General features: G+C 35.4%; 1 protein-coding gene across 5 annotated transcripts in view; it reads right to left on the reverse strand.

Moving 5' to 3' along the window:
• The window catches only part of APLF (aprataxin and PNKP like factor), a 92,434-nt gene that overhangs the window by 52,204 nt on the left and 16,952 nt on the right, over nucleotides 1-23,278 (reverse strand). For all 5 annotated transcript variants that reach the window (XM_036872970.1, XM_036872972.1, XM_036872974.1 and 2 more), the window contains exon 3: nucleotides 7,805-7,977. In XM_036872970.1, coding sequence (XP_036728865.1) covers nucleotides 7,805-7,977 — 173 coding nt within the window. The remainder of the gene's footprint in view (nucleotides 1-7,804; nucleotides 7,978-23,278) is intronic.

Below are 23,278 nucleotides of genomic sequence, written 5' to 3' on the forward strand. Positions count from 1 at the left end.
TCTTATAGGAATAACCTCCTTCAAAGGCAGACTCGAATTCATGGCAGGAATCAGTCAAAAGAGAACAACTTACTTAGACTAAATTTCCCTGCAACACCACTGTTTTTGTTCATTCAATAAATATTTTTAAAATACCTAGGGTGTGTCAGACACTGTGCCAGGCACTGGGGACTCAGAGTTGAAAATGTATGATTGCATGAAATTGCACTCCCATCACAATATTCAAATCCATTTTACTCACAACACACAGGTGTGCTTCCAAATTCTGATTTTTTCCCTCAAATTTTCTTAATATTTAATTTGAAAAATATTAAGAAACACTCCAGAGAAATGCAATGGCTTTTCACAACTTACAGTGTTAAAAATTAAGTAACATCATCCATTCCATTTCTAGTTTTTCTATTCTGGCATACATTCAAGACTAATACACACACATCCTATAGCCATAGGGAATTTTTATTAATATTTACCAAGAATAAATATAACAACAAAAAAAATCCTATCCCAGAACAAAATTCCAACATTTAGTTTCAAATAGGTCAAAGTGCAAATTATTCTACTATACTTCTATTTAAATATAAATACTGTCACTGTGATATGGACATATTCTTATATTATCTTCAAATACTTCCTCAAGCAATCAACTATCACAGATTTATAATACAGTGTAACCAGAATTTGTTAAAAAATAAAAATAAAAACCTGGAATTTAATCTAAATACAATATAACAAAGGTAAATGAGTTACCCTTTTCTTTGGTAATAGCTATCAAGACATAATTCACATAATCATGAAATTCGTGCTGTTAAAGTATAAAATTCAGTAGTTTTTAGTATATTCCAAAGTCGTACAATGATCACCAATATCTAACTCTGGAACATATTCACGACCTCAAAAAGAAATCCCATGTGCATCAGCAGTCACTTCCCATTCTCTTCTCCAGCCTCGGCAACTGCTAATCTACTTTCTGTCTCTAGGGATTTACATTTTCTGACACTTCATATAGATGGAATCATACAAGTTGTTTGTATACAGATGTTTTCAATTCTTTTGGGTACATTCCTAGGAGTGGAATTGCTGTGTCACATGTAATTCTACGTTTAAAATTTTGAGGAACTGCCAGAATGTGTTCCAAAGAGGCAGTAACACTTTACAACCCACTACCAAAGCATAAGAGTTCCAATCTCTCCACAACCTCACCAACACTTGTTATTATGTCTTTTTTACCATAGCTATCCTACTGAACGTGAAATGGTATCTCATTATGGCTCTGATTTGCATTTCATGTTGAGCATCTTTTCACGTGCTTATTGGCCAGTCGGGTATTTTCCCTGAGGAAATGTCTACTCAAATTTAGTATGCATTTTGAAATTGGGTTGTCTTTTTATTACTGTGTTGTAAAAGTTCTTTACATATTCTAGATAGAAGTCCCCTATCAGATATATGACTTGCAAATGTTTTCTCTCGTTCTGTGGGTTGCCTTTTCACTTTCTTGATGGTATCCTTAGAAGCACAGAAGTTTTTAACTGTGATGAAGTCCAATTTATCTATTTTGTTTGCTTGTGCTTTTGGTGTTATATCTAAGAAATCATTGCCTAATCCAAGGTCACAAAAATTTATACTTGTGTTTTTTTCTAAGCATTTCATAGTTTTAGCTCTTATATTAGGTCTCTGGTCCATTTTAAGTTTATTTTTTCTATGTTGTGAGGTAGGAGTCCAACTTCATTCTTTTGCATTTGTCCCAGCACCACTTATTGAGAAGACTACTCTTTTCTCCATTTAAATGTTTTGGCACTCTTGTCGAAAATTAATTGGCCATAGTGTAAGGGTTTATTTCTGGACACTCAACTGTATTCCACTGACTTGTATGTCTTTCTTCACACCAGTACTACACTGACTTGATTACTGTAGCTTTGTAGCAGGTTTTGAAATTACGAAGTGTGAATCTTCCAACTCTTTTCTTCTTTTTAAAGATTGTTTTGGCAATTAAGTTATTCTTAACTCTTAAAAATATATTCCAAGTTATATTTAAATATAAGTTATATATTTTGTCTTTAATACAAAATGTACTACTAATATGTATGAGCTGTATCTAAAAGTAAGTTTTAAAATAATTATAAATGAATTGTAAACATGCACGCTTTCATATTCAATGGCATTTTCATCAACATTTTATTGTTTTGTCCTGTCCAAAATTAAAGTGATTAAAATTACCTATTTATATGGAATCTAAGTATTAAGAACTTTAACAATTTGAAAGAAAAAAGTAATTTGGTACAAAAGATTTACTTTCCTTTCCTCAACAGTGTTTTAAAGAAAATAATCCCTTTAGAGAGAGAATGTTATACTTCCTTATCAGCAATGAAATTCAGATAAAGAAAATGTTATACAATATTTCATTCATGTATTCAAGAAACCAATGCCTGCTAAGCACCCACTACTGGGGAACAATAGGAATGGAAAATTAATGTTGGTCCTTCTATATGAAATACATCAAAATTTAATTAGCTAAAATCTAAGACTTTTTTTGGCTTTCTCTTACTTTGACTTCTCAAAAAAGTATGGATTTTAGTACTTCTCACAGAATAATTTCACAGAAACATATACAGAAAAGAGTGAAAAATGAACACACTAGAGCTGATATGTATAGACCCATATGTTGTCATTGAGTTCGTTATGAATGGGATTGATTTATTATACAGAATCTAAATAATACGTGAAAAGCATGTTGACATGAGTGAAGTGAGAACCTAAAGAAATGACAAGCTTTTGTACTGTTGTTTTGTTGTTCAAATCTCTTTCCTAAATTCATAACTGGTTGGAAGAAAAAATTTACAATGATATCAGGGGTCCTTACAACTGACACAAAGCACATAGGTTTTCTTTTCTGTTCTTATTCAAATTTAAAAATATTTCAACATGTAGAAATATAGAGAGAATATAATATATGTATTCTATCTACCTATCTATTAATATAAATACTTCTATATCCACCACCCAAATAGAAACATTTTGTCATATTTGCTCCAGATTAATTATAAATACAATCAAAGCTTCCTCTGTGTCCAGCCTCAATCTTGTTCCTCTCCCTCTCATCCCTTCTTTGAAGGAAAATTATTCTGATTTTATTATTCACATGCATGTCCTTATACTTTTACTACTGTATGTATATATCCATTACTTGTGTATATATATATACACATTATATATTATTCATGAAATAATCCAAATAATCCATAATACACATGTATAATATGTAATATATATCTGTATACAAACAGTGTATGCTTTATATATTTGTAACCTTTTTGTTTGTTTTTTTCCTCAACATTACATTATGGAGATTTATCCACATTTTAACCTGGAGCTCTCTCTAGTTCATTCACTTTCACTCCATTTTAAAACTACACCAAATTTATTTAGCCACTCTCCAAGTGTCTTCACTATTAGAATGACTGCTATAGTAAGCTTTCTTGTACAGTCAGGGAAGTCAGTAAGAGCTATAGTCCTAGTCAGCTTGTGTTTGAATTCTCTGCCACATATTAGCTATGAGAACTTGGGCAAGTCTCAAACCTTCTGTGTCTCAGTTTCCTAACCTGTAATATAGGGATTTTAACAGTACCTATTCCTTATAAAGATGGTTGTGAAGATTAAAAAGTTCATACACGTAAATCTTATACAACAGTACAACGGTGTTTTTATGAGGTATACACTGCAAAATGGAGCTAGTTCTAAAACATATGAGAATCCCAATGGTATCAAAAAATGTCTAAAATATATTTCAATACTTCCACAGTCTAAGACATGGTTCACTCCCCCTTGCTAGAGGATAGTAGCCTTTCTTTGTCTGGAGACCAGGTAGCTGCCTCCTAATGGTATACCTGTCATGATGATACTTGCCTTCCTCAAGACCTGCCCTCCCACCCCTCGTGGCTTCTATTCCAATAACCAAGGTCAACTTATCATTACCTGACTAGAAAAGTACTGTCCCTACTTCAACAGGAAAGCAAATATTTACTAAAGAGCTACAGGACCTGGCTAATATGTACTGACAGAAACCAGAAGAACAGATCTTGAAGATGCTAGAACAGGGGATGCAGAATAAAACTGGATAAAAAACACTGCCCTGCAACCTAGGATTTAAGGTACTGGCAAGGACATCTAGAGCCAGTCCTAATATACAGTAGAAATGGCTTGTTCATGCTTGGAAAAAGAATATGTTTACAGTAAATATGGTAGAAATAGAGAATGCCCTGGCATGATATTGAAAAGGGGGTCAATAGGCTCTAAGAGGTGGGCATGCTAAAATGGACTTATTACATGAGACTAGAGAATCGCCCACCTGACCATGTTCCCCAGAAGGGCCCAGAACACTAAGCTATAAGGTACACACTAGTGAGGCAGTGTTGAAGAACTCAATGGTAACTGCCTCTATAGGTCAATGTTGATGGTAGGAGAGGCTGCCAAAAACAAGGCTCTTTAGCATCAATGGAGAGGACAGCATTCTAGAATTGTAGAGGCCAGGTGGTTAGCATTTAACCATCAGAGGCTAAGTGGACATTATTTGCATAACAGACAGCAAAGTTGTAATGGCACTGATCTATAAGCACCTTTAACAATGGCTATCCACCCAGCTGGAGATTACATTGCCCAGATTTCCTTGCAACTCCGTGTAGCCATGTGCCAAACAACCCGATCAAAACGAGGGCAGAAGACCCAAATAGGCATTTTTCCAAAGAAAACATACAGATTACTACCAGGAACATGAAAAGTTGCTTAACATCACTAATTATTAGAGAAATGCAAATCAAAACACCATGAGATATCACTTCACACCCGTCAGAATGGCTATCATCAAAAAGCGTACAAATAACAAGTGTTGGTGAGGATGCAGAGAAAAGGGAACCCTTGTGCACAGTTTAAGAATATAAATTGGTGCAGCCACTACGGAAAACACTACAGAGGTTCCTCAAAAAACTAAAAATAGAACTACCATATGATCCAGCAATTCCACTCCTGGCTACGTATCCGAGAAAAAAAACACTAATTTGAAAAGATACATGCACCCCGATGTTCACAGCAGCACTATTTACAACAGCAAAGATATGGAAGCAGCCCAAGTGTCCATCAACAGATGAATGGCCTGTTGTTATACAAAGATACATACATACATATATATATATATATATATATATATATACACATACACACACACACGTACACACACACACACACACACACACAATGGAATATTACTCATCCATAAAAAAGAATAAAATTCTGCCATGTGCAACAATATGCAGGGACCTAGAGAGTTTTACATTAGTGAAATAAGTCAGACAGGGAAAGACAAATACTGTACATTATCACTTATATGTGGAATCTAAAAAATACAACAAATGAATGTATATAGCAAAACAGAAAGAGACTCACAGATATAGAAAACAAACTAGTGGATACCAGTAGGGAGAGGGAAGGGAGGATGGGCAAGGTAGTGTTACGGGATTAAGAGATAAAAACTACGGTGAATAAAATGGATAAGCGAAAGGATATACTGTACAGCACAGGGAATTACAGCCATCTCTCAGTAATAACTTTAAATGGAGTATAATCTATAAAAATACTGAATCACTATGCTGTACACCTGAAACTAATACAATATTATAAATCAACTATAATTTTTAAAAAGACAGAGAATATATCCATCACCCCCAAAAAGTTCCCTTGTGGCCCCCTTTCCTAGTCAATCCGCCAGAAATAAACATTGATGGATTTTGGCCCCTTGTCAGTATAAATTAGTTTTCTTATAATAGAATATAATATAAATGTAACTATACAGTAGGTATTGTTTTGTGCCTTGCTTCCTCAGGGTTTTCTAAATAGACAATCATGTCATCTGCAAATAAAGACAGTTTTGCTTCTTTCTTTCCAGTATGATGCACTTTATTTCTTTTTCTCGCTTTACTGGACTGGCTAGGACCTCCAGTAAACATGGAATAGAAGTTGTGCAAATGGATATCTTTGTTTTGTTCCCAACTGTAGGGAGCAAACTTTTCAACACCCAACTATTAAGTATTTTTTTATAGGAAGGAAATTTCCTTCTTTTCCTAGTTTTCTCTAAGGTTTTTTTAACAGGTATTAAATTTTTGTCGCAATTGTTTTTAGGCATCTACTGGAATGACAGTTCTTTAATCTGTTAAGTGAATTTCACTGATTGTTTTTTTTAATATATACGATAAATTCACCTTGCATTTCTCAGACAAATTTCACTTGGTCATAGTGTATTAAAATCTATTTCACACATTGCTTGTTTTGACTTCTAAATATTTTGTTATGAGGAATGTGGGTTTGTATTTACTTTTCTTGTAATATTCTTGTCTGATTTTGGTTATCAGGATTATGGAAGCCTCATAAAATGAGTGGGGAAGTGTACTCTCTTCTATTTTGGAGAAAAAAGTATAATATTGGTATTATTTGTACCTTGTAAGTTTAAGAGAAATCACTAGTGAAGTTCCTTGCAGGAAATTCTTAAATTGGGAACTCAATTTCTTTAATGGACATATGATTCATCAGATTTTCTATTTCTTCCTGTATCAGTTTTGGTAAATCGCATTTTTCAAGGAATGCATCCATTCATTTAGGCTATCAGTTTTACTGGCATAAAGTTTTAAATAATTATTTCTTTATTATTCTTTTAAGGTCTGCAGGATCAGTAGTGATATTGCCTCTTCCATTCCTGATATTGATAATTTGTGTTTTCCAGCTTTTTTTTCTTGGTAAGCCTTGTCAATTTTATCAATTTTATTAGTCTTTTCAGAAAACTAACTTTAGGCTTTGTTGATCTTCTTTGTTATTTGTCTATGTTCTATTTCGTTGATTTCTAGTCCTATTCTTCTTATTGTTTCCTTTTTTCTGTCTATTTTGGGATTAATTTACTCCTGTTTGTCTATCTTCTTAAAATAGAAGCAAAGGGCATCAGTTTTACCTCTTTCTTCTCTTCTAATATAGGCAATTAATATAAATTTCCCTCAAAGGACTACTTTAGATATATTTCACAAATGTTTTTGTTATGTTTTCAGTATTATTCTGGTCAAAATGTTTTCTAATTGCCCTTGTGATTTCTCTTGGATCCAGAGGTTACCTAGGTGTGTGTTGTTTAATTTCAAAACACTTGAAGATTTTCCTAGATATTGTATTTTTATTGATTTTTAAATTTAATACCAGTGCAATCAAAGAACACACTCTATATAATCTGTCCATCTACTTCTATATGTCCAGTTTAAGTATTCTATAATTTAAAAGCTAACACAAAGGCAAATAATCCTGCTAATGACTGCCTCAACAAAACTAGTGCATTAATTTCAATTTTATATCAGCTATTTATTGTAACCTCATTTCATCCGTTTCCCTATTCTATATTTTCTGTTATTCTTATAAGAAATAAGAGTTATACAAGTATAATCTAAAACAGAGGTTAATACCTTAAGAAAATTTTAAAAACTAAAAAAAAAGATTAAGAAAATGTGGTCAGTTTCAAATTAACTATCCTGGTTATTGTTAGATGCAAAATATATTCTAAACGCAATGGTAAAAGATACAACATATGGAAGCAATCACTATTGAGGCATAAGTTTCCAAAATCAAATGTTTTCTAGAAAAACACACACACACACACACTCACCATGTAAGACCTATCGCCAATATAGTTGAATTCTAGAGTGGTTTCTACTGAAGCTTTTGTGGATGACTGAGGAATTAGATTACAGATACCATTACTTAATTGCATTTTATCAGGCAATCTTACCTTAAAGTGCATTCCATTTCCATTTCAGAATGTGTAGACAAAACACGGAAAATGTATTTGTCAACTAATAAAGAAAAACTATCTCCAGGATTCAACCAGTGCCATAGATTTGTCTTCAATGGTAAGAGCTGGCTCTTCTCAGAAGACTGATAAAAGCATGGATTTGTATGTATCTAGCAAATTAAAGAAAAAGAATACAGTGATGTAGTAACTCAAAATCATGACAAAAATACAACTAAATACGAACTGATTCAACATTTGTGTCAAAACAATTCTAAGTATAAGCTTACACTTAAAAGTCTAATAAATCTGGCACTTCTAAGTATCATAATTATTATCTAAACGTAAAAAAAATAGTTGTAATATACCTCCCATTTCTCTAGGAATCAAAGAAAAAAGCAAAGTTATCAATTAACTGGTTAAAAGATACTTCTATTTTGTTTGAGACATGACTGGACATTGGAAAGAGAAACATGAAAAATAATTATCAGTATGGAAACTGAGTCCCCCAGTTTTGATATCCAAAATTCACTAATCCCTTGAAAATTCTCTTCTGCTTATTTTCCCCTAATAATTTCTTACTATGATTAAAAAATGAGAAACTATGGGAAGGAAATTCTTGATCAAATTTCTCAAGCAAACAACATACCTTTTTTCTTTACTCCTCACAGAGGAATCTTCTTATTTTGTTTAAATGAAATTCCCCTCTGAAGATCATCATCCATATTCAAATTGCAAGAGGTAAATATATCTCAATGTCAAAACTATTACAATATCCCCTATTTTGAATTATGTTTCCACTGATTACCTCATGTTAGCAAAGATAATGAGAGCTGCCTCCATAATTAATACCTATTGAAAGGCATCTTAAAAATTCTAACTAAAATCAAGCTGAGTTTAGCCATCTCCAGAATAGCCTTCTTGTCATCTAAACCATTGGGTCTTTTAATAAGCTTTAGCATATACCAAAGCAATCCACATTAATGCAGATCTTCAGTTTTTTAAAAGAATTTTACATAGAGCAACTCCCCCTACCACCCATTCATCTGTCTACTTCATCAGTTTAAATGACATTTTTTTCTAGAGACATCAACCATCTCTCCATTTATAGCAAGGTAAATGCCACCCTGAGACTGGACATATGCCAAACATTCTCAGTTTTTCTATTTATACTTCATTAAAGTATCTTGAGATACAACTAAATTTTCACACATCAAAACCTTTTCTGATCCCAACCATTTAATATATCTATAGGTGTTAAGATACGTTTTATTCACCCTGAGTTTGAACAGACTAGAAATGAGTATAAATTCAGCAGGTAAAAACTTCTGTTCCTACTGTAAAAAATATTCATTATGGAAAAATTAAGGAAGCTTGTAATAGTCCTCTTTTTAATGTATTTTGAAATTCTAGAAATGCATCAGTATTTTTTTTTCTTTTTACCCCTCAAAAATTTTCTTTTCATTGGGAAACTTGGTTAAAATTTTTATCAAATATAGTTACTGTCATTTTTTAAAAATCTTAATCATTTATGGAATATAAACTAAGTAAGATATAAACAAGTCTAGAATATTGTTATAAAACATGAAGCAAATAATGTTGTTAAGTTAGGTAGACTACTTTGCATTATAATTTATTTTTCATGTTTTTATTTCTTAAAATGCCTATTTCTATGGAAAAAGAATAGGGTATTTCAAGGGTAAATACAAGATATTCTGATTTAGTTTCAATTATATATTAAAACACACCAAAATATCCACAAACTTTTATTGAACATCTACAACATTCTTTCATTCCATTCAAATGTCAAGCCCCAGATCATTTACCTCTGAAGTATCCCGAGTCCATCTCTCTTTAGCATTTGCAATCACTGCCCTAGTTCAAGCTCTTACCCACTGCTTGCATTTCTTGCTTGTGCTAACATCACATCAAGTCTCCCTGATTTCCTTTACCTCACTGCTTCCTAAGTTATTTTTTTACATTGCCCTACATAAAGCCTCTGATGCTTCTCCAATATAAGCAAAGCACAGCAGTGTAGGCTCTTCATAAATCTACAGTGGTTTGCAACCTCATCTCTCACCTTCATACACCAAAATCTTCACCCTATACATACAATCTTTGATCCAATCATTGAGACCTACTCAAAAATGCCCTTTTGTTTACTACAGCCTCAGTAATGTCTTATCTCACCCCACCTTTCTGCTTGAACTATTGGAACCAGTCCCTATCAGTTCAAAGATTACTATAGTCATCTGATAAATCACCACTAGACTCCAAGGTCCATGGGTGCAGATAACTACCTAACACAGTTCTAACAGTCTATGATTAAAATGACTACAGAAGTCTCTAGCAGCAGGAAGAATCAATGATATTTCAACTGTCAGCCATTAGTGAATAATCTCAGGAATGGTTCCAAATAGTTTACTATAAGAAGTGAGGCTTGAAGCCTAATGTACTTAATAAAAATGCTACCTGTTGAGTCACTTAAATAGATTCACCCCTAAAACTTTGTAACTGCATTCTCTATATCATATTACATGACTTTTAAAAATTATAAATGGTACAATTAGGTAAACTAAATTTTAAACAGAATCCACTTTCATCTGCCAAAAAGCTCCTGGTAGCAAGCAGCTCAGCACATGAGCTTACTGGCTTTCAAAATCCCAAGAAAATCACAAAAGTAACTTCAGTTGTCACTTCACATGACTTCATCTGATCAAACACCATAACATACTTTCTTTAAAAAAATTATTTATTTATTTATTTTCACTGGATGACTTGAATAATACATATATATATATTTTATACAGCAGGTTCTTATTAGTCATCCATTTTATACACATCAGTGTATACATGTCAATCCCAATCGCCCAATTCATCACACCACCATCCCCACCCCCCACCGCTGCCCCCCCTTGGTGTCCGTACGTTTGTTCTCTACATCTGTGTCTCAATTTCTGCCCTGCAAACCAGTTCATCTGTACCATTTTTCTAGGTTCCACATATGTGCGTTAATATACGATATTTGTTTTTCTCTTTCTGACTTACTTCACTCTGTATGACAGTCTCTAGATCCATCCACGTCTCAACAAATAACCCAATTTCGCTCTTTTTTATGGCTGAGTAATATGCCATTGTATATATGTACCACATCTTCCTTATCCACTCATCTGTCGATGGGCATTTAGGTTGCTTCCATGACCTGGCTATTGTAAATAGTGCTGCAACGAACACTGGGGTGCATGTGTCTTTTTGAATTATGGTTTTCTCTGGGTATATGCCCAGTAGTGGGATTGCTGGATCACACGGTAATTCTATGTTTAGTTTTTTAAGGAACCTCCATACTGTTCTCCATAGTGGCTGTATCAATTTACATTCCCACCAACAGTGCAAGAGGGTTCCCTTTTCTCCACACCCTCTCCAGCATTTGTTGTTTGTAGATTTTCTGATGATGCCCATTCTAACTGGTGTGAGGTGATACCTCATTGTAGTTTTGATTTGCATTTCTCTAATAATTAGTGATGTTGAGCAGCTTTTCATGTGCTTCTTGGCCATCTGTATGTCTTCTTTGGAGAAATGTCTATTTAGGTCTTCTGCCCATTTTTGGATTGGGATGTTTGTTTTTTTCATATTGAGCTCCATGAGCTGTTTATATACTTTGGAGATTAATCCTTTGTTTGTTGATTCGTTTGCAAATATTTTCTCCCATTCTGAGGGCTGTCTTTTCATCTTGTTGATGGTTTCCTTTGCTGTGCAAAAGCTTTGAAGTTTCATTAGGTCCCACTTGTTTATTTTTGTTTTTATTTCCATTACTCTAGGAAGTGGATCAAAAAAGATCTTGCTGTGATTTATGTCAAAGAGTGTTCTTCCTATGTTTTCCTCTAAGAGTTTTATAGTGTCTGGTCTTACATTTAGGTCTCTAATCCATTTTGAGTTTATTTTTGTGTATGGTGCTAGGGAGTGTTCTAATTTCATACTTTTACATGTACCTGTCCAGTTTTCCCAGCACCACTTATTGAAGAGACTGTCTTTTCTCCATTGTATGTCCTTGCCTCCTTTGTCGTAGATTAGTTGACCATAGGTGTGTGGGCTTATCTCTGGGCTTTCTATCTTGTTCCATTGATCTATGTTTCTGTTTTTGTGCCAGTACCATATTGTCTTGATTACTGTAGCTTTATAGTATAGTCTGAAGTCAGGGAGTCTGATTCCTCCAGCTCTGTTTTTTTCCCTCAAGACCACTTTGGCTATTCGGAGTCTTTTGTGTCTCCATACAAATTTTAAGATTTCTTGTTCTAGTTCCGTAAAAAATGCCATTGGTAATTTGATAGGGATAGCATTGAATCTGTAGATTGCTTTGGGTAGTATAGTCATTTTCACAATATTGATTCTTCCAATCCAAGAACATACCATAATATACTTTTAAATTAACCACAGAATCATGGAATTTGGGGAAAGGAACCAAAAACTACTTAGCTAAATTAGGAAAGAAAATGACTACATTTTAGAAGCTAAACCATCCAAACAGTACATTTAACCAAGGCCTGGGGCAGGCTGGTGAGACTAATACAGAATAGGGAGTATTAAAGCAAAAGCTGCCAGGAAAATAAGCACTGTTACCTACATGCTCAAATTAAAGAAAAAGAAAAAAAAAGACAATTCTGAAAGCTGCAATGAATATAATCTATCTAGTTCTGGCAATTAAAATTCATGAGGATCTGGCCTTAAGTCCTTCCTAGGTGTTTCTGCAATTGGAAACATTTCTATTTCCTTTAAGTCTGTGTTAAAAGAAAGAAGTAAACTAAAATTTGGAGAGGAAGGGTAGAAGTAGAAATTAATAACAGAGGCTATATAAATTTGGTAGGCAATTATTTCATTGGTCAGTCATTTTATAAACTATATTAATATAAAATTTTATAAGCAAGATGGCATAAGAACGGAGATGCAGTGTAATTTATGCAACATCATATTCCTAAAAAGACCTGTGAATGTTTGATTTTTTTTTAAGTTATAATTGAAATGTAATGTTTAGAAACCTTCATTATGTTATCAGCCACCCCTAATTTATCTCTCAGTGTGGCTCTCTGGCATATGGCTAGAGCTTTTGAGTGTTTTTGCACGTTGCTGGGCTTGGAAATGCTCCCTGTTACTCCTCAGCCTTTTAAGTGAAGCCTCCCCTTCCTTGGGTATATGCCATGGTCACCAGTGAGGAATGGTGGGTAGCAGGAAGGACAAGAGTCAAAACAGGAATATACATATCTTCTGCCTGAACCCTGAATATTTTCTAAATGAGGTTCCCTTCTTACAGGCTAAGAGAAGACCATGTTCTTATTCATGAGTATTTTAAAGATTCAAATGAATCTCTAAACAATATTAAATAATGATATAGTCCTAAGTTTATAAAAGCTAAGATGTTAAATACAAAGGCATAAAATTGTAAGAGAAGAAAAGGTAAAATACTTAAGAAAGGAAACTGATTACATTTCTTTAAAAAGACATCACAAACCCAAAGTCAAGAAAACAGTCAGTTTGAGTATTTTTTCCTCAGCTGAAAGCACTTAATATTTAAAAGATAGGTGGTTAAATATTAGGCATTTAGCAAATCATCCACAAAGAAAGTGGACCAATCTGTGTGGTCCGTGATCATCTTTTTCTTTTCCTAAAAATGTTCATACAGGAGATCCCAGAACTAAGAGCAAAAATGACATCTCAAGAAATCTATGTTCACTCCTAAAACTCACATCTAAATAAATATTACTCATTGAGTAAGCTCTTTAAAAAAATCTATGTCAAACTATATACACTCCAACTAAAAAGCCACACATACAAGAAGTCCAAAACATTGTTTCTTAAGTTATAAAATAGACAAAAATTTATCAAAAAGGAGAAGACAGACACAACATTTGGAATGAAAACAATGACATAAGTACACATAAAATAAAACTTTTGAAAAATAATAGAATACTATAAATACTTTATTCCAATATATGTGTAAACATGGCCCAAACTGACAACTGTCTTAAAGAATATACACAACGGACTTTTAAAAAGAAAATGGGAAAAAGCAGCCCTGTTATTCCGTGTCACCAGAAGAGAAACATCAAGAGCTCTGAGAGTTCCTTTATGTAGAAGTCTCAGTCTGCCCCATAGGGGAGGCAACCTGGTGCCCAGCAGTATGTGACCAGGTGATACTCAAAATGCATTAATGGATTCAGGGAGCCAAAAACCAAGTATTTTTATCACAGAGGAAAAGCTTGATTTACAAGGTTTTTACTGAGAAGAGACCTTCAAGATGGAGGAGGAGTAAGACGTGGAGATCACCTTCCTCCCCACAAATACATCAGAAATACATCTAAATGTGGAACAACTCCTACAGAACACCTACTGAACACTGGCAGAAGACCTCAGACTTCCCAAAAGGCAAGAAACTCCCCACGTACCTGGGTAGGGCAAAAGAAAAAACAAAAAAACAGAGACAAAAGAATAGGGATGGGACCTGCACCTCTGGGAGGGAGCTGTGAAGCAGGAAAAGTTTCCACACACTAGGAAGGCCTTCGCGGGTGGAGACAGGGGGCGGGGGGTGGCAGGGGGGAAGCTCTGGAGCCATGGAGGAGAACGCAGCAACAGGGATGCAGAGGGCAAAGCGGAGAGATTCCCGCACAGAGGATCACTGCCGACCAGCACTCACCAGCCCAAGAGGCTTGTCTGCTCACCCGCCGGGGAGGGCGGGGGCTGGGAGCTGAGGCTTGGGCTTCGGAGGTCAGATCCCAGAGAGAGGACTGGGGTTGGCGGCGTGAACACAGCCTGAAGGGGGCCAGTGCACCACAGCTAGCTGGGAGGGAGTCTGGGAAAAAGTCTGGACCCGCCACAGAGGCAGGAGACCATTGTTTCGGGGTGCACGAGGAGAGGGCATTCAGAGCACTGCCTAAACGAGCTCCAGAGACGGGCACGAGCCGCAGCTATCAGCGCGGACACCAGAGACGGGCATGAGATGCTAAGGCTGCTGCTGCAGCCACCAAAAAGGCTGTGTGCGAGCACAGGTCACTCTCCACACCTCCTCTCCCGGGAGCCTGTGCAGCCCACCACTGCCAGGGTCCCGTGATCCAGGGACAACTTCCCCAGGAGAACACACGGCATGCCTCAGGCTGGTGCAACGTCATGCCTGCCTCGGCTGCCGCAGGCTCGCCCCGCATTCCATACCCCTCCCTCCCCCTGGCCTGAGTGAGCCAGAGCCCCCTAATCAGCTGCTCCTTTAACCCCGTCCTGTCTGGGTGGGGAACAGACGCCCTCAGGCGACCTACATGCAGAGGCGGGGCCAAATCCAAAGCTGAACCCCAGGAGCTGTGCGAACAAAGAAGAGAAAGGAAAATCTCTCCCAGCAGCCTCAGGAGCAGTGGATTAAATCTCCACAATCAACTTGATGTACCCTGCATCTGTGGAATACCTGAATAGAAAACAAATCATCAAATCATCCCAAACTGAGGAGGTGGACTTTGCGAGCAACTGTAGACTTGCGGTTTGCTTTCTGCATCTAATTTGTTTCTGGTTTTATGTTTATCTTACTTTTGTATTCAGAGTTTATTATCATTGGTAGATTTGTTTACTGATTTGGTTGCTCTCTTCCTTTTTTCTTTAATATATATATATTCTTTTTTCCTTTTTTTCTTTTTGTGAGTGTGTACATATATGCTCCTTTGTGTGATTTTGTCTGTATAGCTTTGCATTTACCATTTTTCCTAGGGTTCTGTCTGTTTTTGTTTTGTTTTGTTTTTTGTATAGTTTTAAGCACTTGTTATCATTGGTGGATTTGTTTTTTGGTTTGCTTGCTCTCTTCTTTCTTTTTTTTCTTTATTACTTTAAATTTTTTTTATTTTTAATATTTTAAAATATTTTTTATTTTACTAACTTTATTTTATTCCTTCCTCCCTCCCTCCCTCCCTCCCTCCCTTCCTCCCTTCCTTCCTTCCTTCCTGTGCTCCGGCCAGGTGTCAGGCCTGTGCCTCTGAGGTGGCAGAGCCGAGTTCAGCACATTGGTCGACCAGAGACCTCCCAGCACCACGTAATATCAAACGGCAAAACCTCTCTCAGAGATCTCCATCTCAATGCTAAGACCCAGCTCCACTCAACGACCAGCAAGCTACATTGCTGGACACCCTATGCCAAACAACTAGCAAGACAGGAACACAACCCCACCCATTAGCAGAGAGGCTGCCTAAAATCATACTAAGGTCACAGACACCCCAAAACACACCATGGGACGCAGTCCTGCCTACCAGAAAGACAAGATCCAGCCTCATCCACCAGAACACAGGCACTAGTCCCTTCCACCAGGAAGCCTACACAAGCCACTGAACCAACCTTAGCCACTGGGGGCAGACACCAAAAACAAGAGGAACTACGAACCTGCAGCCTGCGAAAAGGAGCCCATAAACACAGTAAGGTAAGCAAAATGAGAAGACAGAGAAATACACAGCAGGTCAAGGAGCAAGGTAAAAACCCACCAGACCAAACAAATGAAGAGGAAATAGGCAGTCTACCTGAAAAAGAATTTAGACTAATGATAGTAAAGATTATCCAAAATCTTGGAAATACAATGGAGAAAATACAAAAAACGTTTAACAAGGACCTAGAAGAACTACAGAGCAAACAAACAATGATGAACACCACAATAAATGAAATTAAAAATTCTCTAGAGGGAATCAATAGCAGAATAACTGAGGCAGAAAAACGGATAAGTGACCTGGAAGATAAAACAGTGGAACTAACTAATACAGAGCAGAATAAAGAAAAAAGAAAGAAAAGAATTGAGGACAGTCTCAGAGACCTCTGGGACAACATTAAATGCACCAACATTCGAATTATAGGGGTCCCAAAAGAAGAAGAGAAAAAGAAAGGGACTGAGAAAATATTTGAAGAGATTATAGGTGAAAACTTCCCTAATACGGGAAAGGAAATAGTTAATCAACTCCAGGAAGCGCAGAGTCCCATACAGGACAAATCCAAGGAGAAATATGCCAAGACACATATTAATCAAACTATCAAAAATTAAATACAAAGAAAAAATATTAAAAGCAGCAAGGGGAAAACAACAAATAACATACAAGGGAATCCCCATAAGGTTAACAGCTGATCTTTCAGCAGAAACTCTGCAAGCCAGAAGGGAGTGGCAGGACATATGGAAGTGATGAAAGGGAAAAACCTACAACTAAGATTACTCCACCCAGCAAGGATCTCATTCAGATTCGATGGAGAAATTCAAACCTTTATAGAAAAGCAAAAGCCAAGAGAATTCAGCACCACCAAACCAGCTTTACAACAAATGCTAAAAGAACTTCTCCAGGCAGAAAACACAAGAGAAGGAAAAGACCTACAAAAACAAACCCAAAACAATTAAGAAAATGGTAATAGGAGCACACATATTGATAATTACCTTAAATGTAAATGGATTAAATGCTCCAACCAAAAGACTGGCTGAATGGATACAAAAACAAGACCCGTATATATGCTGTCTACAAGAGAGCCAATTCAGACAAGGGACACACACAGACTGAAAGTGAGGGGATGGAAAAAGATATTCCATGCAAATGGAAATCAAAAGAAACGTGGAGTAGCAATTCTCATATCAGACAAAATGACTTTAAAATAAAGACTATTACAAGAGACAAAGAGGGACACTGCATAATGATCAAGGGATCAATCCAAGAAGAAGATATAACAATTCTAACTATTTATGCACCCAACATAGGAGCACCTCAATACATAAGGCAAATGCTAACAGCCATAAAAGGGGAAATCGACAGTAACACAACCATAGTAGGGGACTTTAACAACCCACTTTCACCAATGAAGAGATCATCCAAAATGAAAATAAAAAAGGAAACACAAGCTTTAAATGATACATTAAACAAGATGGACTTAATTGATATTTATAGGCCATTCCATCCAAAAACAACAGAATACACTCTCTTCTCAAGTGCTCATGGAACATTCTCCAAGACAGATCATATCTTGGGTGACAAATCAAGCCTTGGTAAATTAAAGAAAACTGAAATCATATCAAATATCTTTTCTGACCACAATGCTATGAGACTAGATATCAATTACAGGAAAATATTTGTAAAAAATACAAACACATGGAAGCTAAACAATACACTACTAAATAACCAAGAGAACACTGAAGAAATCAATGAGGAAATCAAAACATACCTAGAAACAAATGACAATGAAAACACTAAGACCCAAAACCTATGGGATGCAGCAAAAGCAGTTCTAAGAGGGACGTTCATAGCAATACAACCTTACCTCAAGAAACGAGAACCATCTCCAATACACAACCTAACCTTACACCTAAAGCAATTAGAGAAAGGAGAACAAAAAAAAAAAAAACCCCAAAGGTAGCAGAAGGAAAGAAATCATAAAAATCAGATCAGAAATAAATGAAAAAGAAATGAAGGAAACAACTGCAAAGATCAATAAAACTAAAAGCTGGTTCTTTGAGAAGATAAACAAAATTGATAAACCATTAGCCAGACTCATCAAGAAAAAAAGGGAGAAGACTCAAATCAATAGAATTAGAAATGAAAAAGGAGAAGTAACAACTGACACTGCAGACATACAAAGGATCATGAGAGATTACTTCAACCAACTATATGCCTAAAATGGACAACTGGAAGAAATCGACAAATTCTTAGAAAAGCACAACCTTCTGAGACTGAACCAGGAAGAAATAGAAAATATAAACAAACCAATCACAAGCACTGAAATTGAGACTGTAATTAAAAAATCTTCCAACAAACAAAAGCTGAGGACCAGATAGCTTCACAGGCAAATTCTATCAAACATTTAGAGAAGAGCTAACACCTACCCTTCGCAAACTCTTCCAAAATATAGCAGAGGGAGGAACTCTCCCAAACTCATTCTATGAGGCCACCATCACCCTGATACCGAAACCAGACAAAGATGTCACAAAGAAAGAAAACTACAGGCCAATATCACTGATGAACATCGATGAAAAAACCCTCAACAAAATACTAGCAAACAGAATCCAACAGTGCATTAAAAGGATCATACACCATGATCAAGTGGGGTTTACCCCAGGAATGCAAGGATTCTTCAATATACACAAATCAGTCAATGTGATAAACCATATTAACAAATTGAAGGAGAAAAACCATATGATCATCTCAATAGATGCAGAAAAAGCTTTCGACAAAATTCAACACCAATTTATGATAAAAACCTTCCAGAAGGTAGGCATAGAGGGAACTTACCTCAACATAATAAAGGCCATATATGACAAACCCACAGCAAACATCATTTTCAATGGTGAAAAACTGAAACCATTTCCTCCAAGATCAGGAAAAAGACAAGGTTGTCCACTATCACCACTATTATTCAACATAGTTTTGGAAGTTTTAGCCACAGCAATCAGAGAAGAAAGAGAAATAAAAGGAATCCAAATTGGAAAAGAAGAAGTAAAGCCATCACTTTTACAGATGACATGATACTATACATAGAGAATCCTAAAGATGCTACCAGAAACCTACTAGAGCTAATCACTGAATTTGGTAAAGTCACAGGATACAAAATTAATGCAAGAAATTTCTTGCATTCCTATACACTAATGATGAAAAATCTGAAAGAGAAATTAAGGAAACACTCCCATTTACCATTGCAACAAAAAGAATAAAATATCTAGGAATAAACCTACGTAAGGAGACAACAGACCTGTATGCAGAAAACTATAAGACAATGATGAAAGAAATTAAAGATGATACAAACAGATGGAGAGATAACCATGTTCTTGGATTGGAAGAATCAACATTGTGAAAATGACTATACTACCCAAAGCAATCTACAGATTCAATGCAATCCCTATCAAATTACCAATGGCATTTTTTACCGAACTAGAACAAATCATCTTAAAATTTGTATGGAGACACAAAAGACCCCGAATAGCCAAAGCAATCTTGAGAAAGAAAAACGGAGCTGGAGGAATCAGGCTTCCTGACTTCAGACTATACTACAAAGCTACAGTAATCAAGACAGTATGGTACTGGCACAAAAACAGAAACATAGATCAATGGAACAGGATAGAAAGCCCAGAGATAAACCCATGCACATATGGTCACCTCATTTTTGATAAAGGAGGAAAGAATATACAATGGAGAAAAGACAGCCTCTTCAATAAATGGTGCTGGGAAAACTGGACAGCTACATGTAAAAGAATGAAATTAGAATACTCCCTAACACCATACACAAAAATAAACTAAAATGGATTACAGACCTAAATGTAAGGCCAGACACCATCACACTCTTAGAGGAAAACATAGGCAGAACACTCTATGACATATATCACAGCAAGATCCTTTTTGACTCACCTCCTAGAGAAATGGAAATAAAAACAAAAATAAACAAATGGGACCTAATGAAACTTAAAAGCTTTTGCACAGCAAAGGAAACCATAAACAAGACCAAAAGACAACCCTCAGGATGGGAGATAATATTTGCAAGTGAAGCAACTGACAAAGGATTAATCTCCAAAATTTACAATCAGCTCATGCAGCTCAATATCAAAAAAACAAACAACCCAATCCAAAAATGAGCAGAAGACCTAAATAGACATTTCTCCAAAGAAGATATAGAGATTGCCAAAAACACATGAAAGGATGCTCAACAACACTAATCATTAGAGAAATGCAAATCAAAACTACAATGAGGTATCACCGTACACCAGTCAGAATGGCCATCATCAAAAAATCTACAAACAATAAATGCTGGAGAGGGTGTGGAGAAAAGGGAACCCTCTTGCACTGTTGGTGGGAATGTAAATTGATACAGCCACTATGGAGAACAGTATGGAGGTTCCTTAAAAAACTAAAAATAGAACTATCATATGATCCAGCAATCCCACTACTAGGCATATACCCTGAGAAAACCATAATTCAAAAAGAGTTATGTACCACAATGTTCATTACAGCTCTATTTACAATAGCCAGGACATGGAAGCAACCTTAGTGTCCATCAACAGATGAACGGATAAAGAAGATGTGGCACATGTATACAATGGAATATTACTCAACCATAAAAAGGAACGAAACTGAGTTATTTGTAGTGAGGTGGATGGACCTAGAGTCTGTCATACAGAGTGAAGTAAGTCAGAAAGAGAAAAACAAGTACTGTATGCTAACACATATATATGGAATCTTAAAAAAAAGAAAAAGAAAAAAGAAAAAAAAATGGTCAGAAGAACCTAGGGGCAAGACGGGAATAAAGATGCAGACCTACTAGAGAATGGACTTGAGGACACGGGGAGGGGGAAGGGTAAGCTGGGACGAAGTGAGAGAGTGTCATGGACATATATACACTACCAAACGTAAAATAGATAGCTAGTGGGAAGCAGCCACATAGCACAGGGAGATCAGCTCGGTGCTTTGTGACCACCTAGAGGGGTGGGATAGGGAGGGTGGGAGGGAGGGAGATGCAAGAGGGAAGAGATAAGAGAACATATGTATATGTATAACTGATTCACTTTGTTATAAAGCAGAAACTAACACACCATTGTATAGCAATTATACTCCAATAAAGATGTTAAAAAAAAAAAAAAAAAGAAATGGTGTAAAGGATGCATTAGCCCTGAAGGACTAGAACTAAAATACAAATCAATTTTCTAAAGCTTTCTCTTGGAATTATCATTAAACATTAAACAAAGATTGATGTATACCGAAAAAAAGAGCTCCTCTTATTCTGTGTTTTTTTAATTTGGAAAGCATTTTTTTTAAAACAAAATGAGTTGTGGAAAAGCTATTTTAGTATTTTATAGCTGTTTTACAAGTGCACCCATAATTTCATGGGAAGCAAAACAATCACAACTCAGAAATTTCAATGTGCAATAGAAAAGATACAATCACCCAAAGCTGCATATTTTGAGAATCAATACCAAATGGCAAAAAATACATATCTTTTGCAATTTATACACAGTTATAGAACTACTCTCTCAATCATCCAACAACCAAACAGTAAGTTTTTATTAAAATGAAATAAAAGCATTGACAGCTATGAATTCACCCTGATGACATAACTAACCACTGGTGATACAGTCATTTACAAAGAACATCATCATTTTGCCTTTAGAATGCATTTTCTCCCTGCTGATACCAGACTGTACATTAAATTTAAACGACACACAAAAAAGCTAACATCATCTCCTCATGAGCTAATATTATCTCCTCATGCACTATTTCCAAGAACTGCTAAGAGCTAGAGCCTTTTCTAAAGGGAAATATTAGAGCAGGAAAAAAAGACAAATTCATCCAATTTAAAAGCCCAACTTAGTTACTGCCCTAATTGCATTCATCTATCATTGTCAAAGCTACTTTTTTATTTACTTAGATTTCTAATTAGAGAGAAAGCAAAAAAAGATTTAATTACTTAAACATAAAGTGGAGTATACAGCATACAGAAGGGGTCATCAAAACAAAATATCTGCTATATTTATTTATATAATTTTACAAAGTTTTTTAAACTAAATCTTCTCTCTCAACACTTTATTACAGTTGTATATATAATTTGCTTTAGCAGATCAAATAATTTGTGATTGACTAGAACAGAGAATAAGTGATATTTAGCACACATTATGATAAAATGAATAAACTGGAAGTTATTTGTCCATCTCATACTCATTATTTCTCATCTTAAACTTCCATTAACAAAGTCAGTGTTAGAATTCCTCTAAACTTCTCTAAATTGCACCTTGAAGGTGCAGCTACAATAAGATGCTGATTAAATAAATAAATCTATTTCAAGGGGATAGGTATTTTATTGAAACTATATTAAGATAAACAAGAAATCAAGCATTACATAAAGCAAAGAACCCATACGTATATCACTAAGTCCAAGAAGCAGCTTTCCTTCAACTAATATAAAGTGAATTTCATAATTCTTGGAATAAAATTCAAAACCCAATTAAATATTTTTCTAAAAGGGCAATCAAATTCTAGTACGAGAACTGCACATTTCCTTAAAAAAACTTTTTTTATGTCTTCCAATGTTTGGTAGTTTGGCATTACAGAAATAACTGCAATATACTGTACTATTCTTTACCACTTTTTCATGTTATAAATATTCCATAATAATTTTTTAGAGACATAATACATGTAAGATATTATGTGTGGACCCACCACCCAGTTTAAGAATATTACCATTACCTTTGATGTTCCCAGTGAGTCTTTACCTAACCACTCTCTTCTCAGTTTCCTCAGATGTAATTATCCTGATTTTTGTGTTTATCACTTCCTTGATTTTCTTTATGGTTTCACCACCTATGTTTATGACCCTGAATATATTGTTTACTTTGTAGAATTTTTAATCTTACATAAATGAAGCCACACTGTAAATATTCTTCCAATGCTTGCTTTCATCATTCAGTATTATGTTCCTGATTTTAATCCATGCTTTTTCAGCTTTCACAGTAATGTA

Source organism: Balaenoptera musculus, chromosome 13 (genome assembly GCF_009873245.2).
Source record: "Balaenoptera musculus isolate JJ_BM4_2016_0621 chromosome 13, mBalMus1.pri.v3, whole genome shotgun sequence".
NCBI lineage: Eukaryota > Metazoa > Chordata > Mammalia > Artiodactyla > Balaenopteridae > Balaenoptera > Balaenoptera musculus.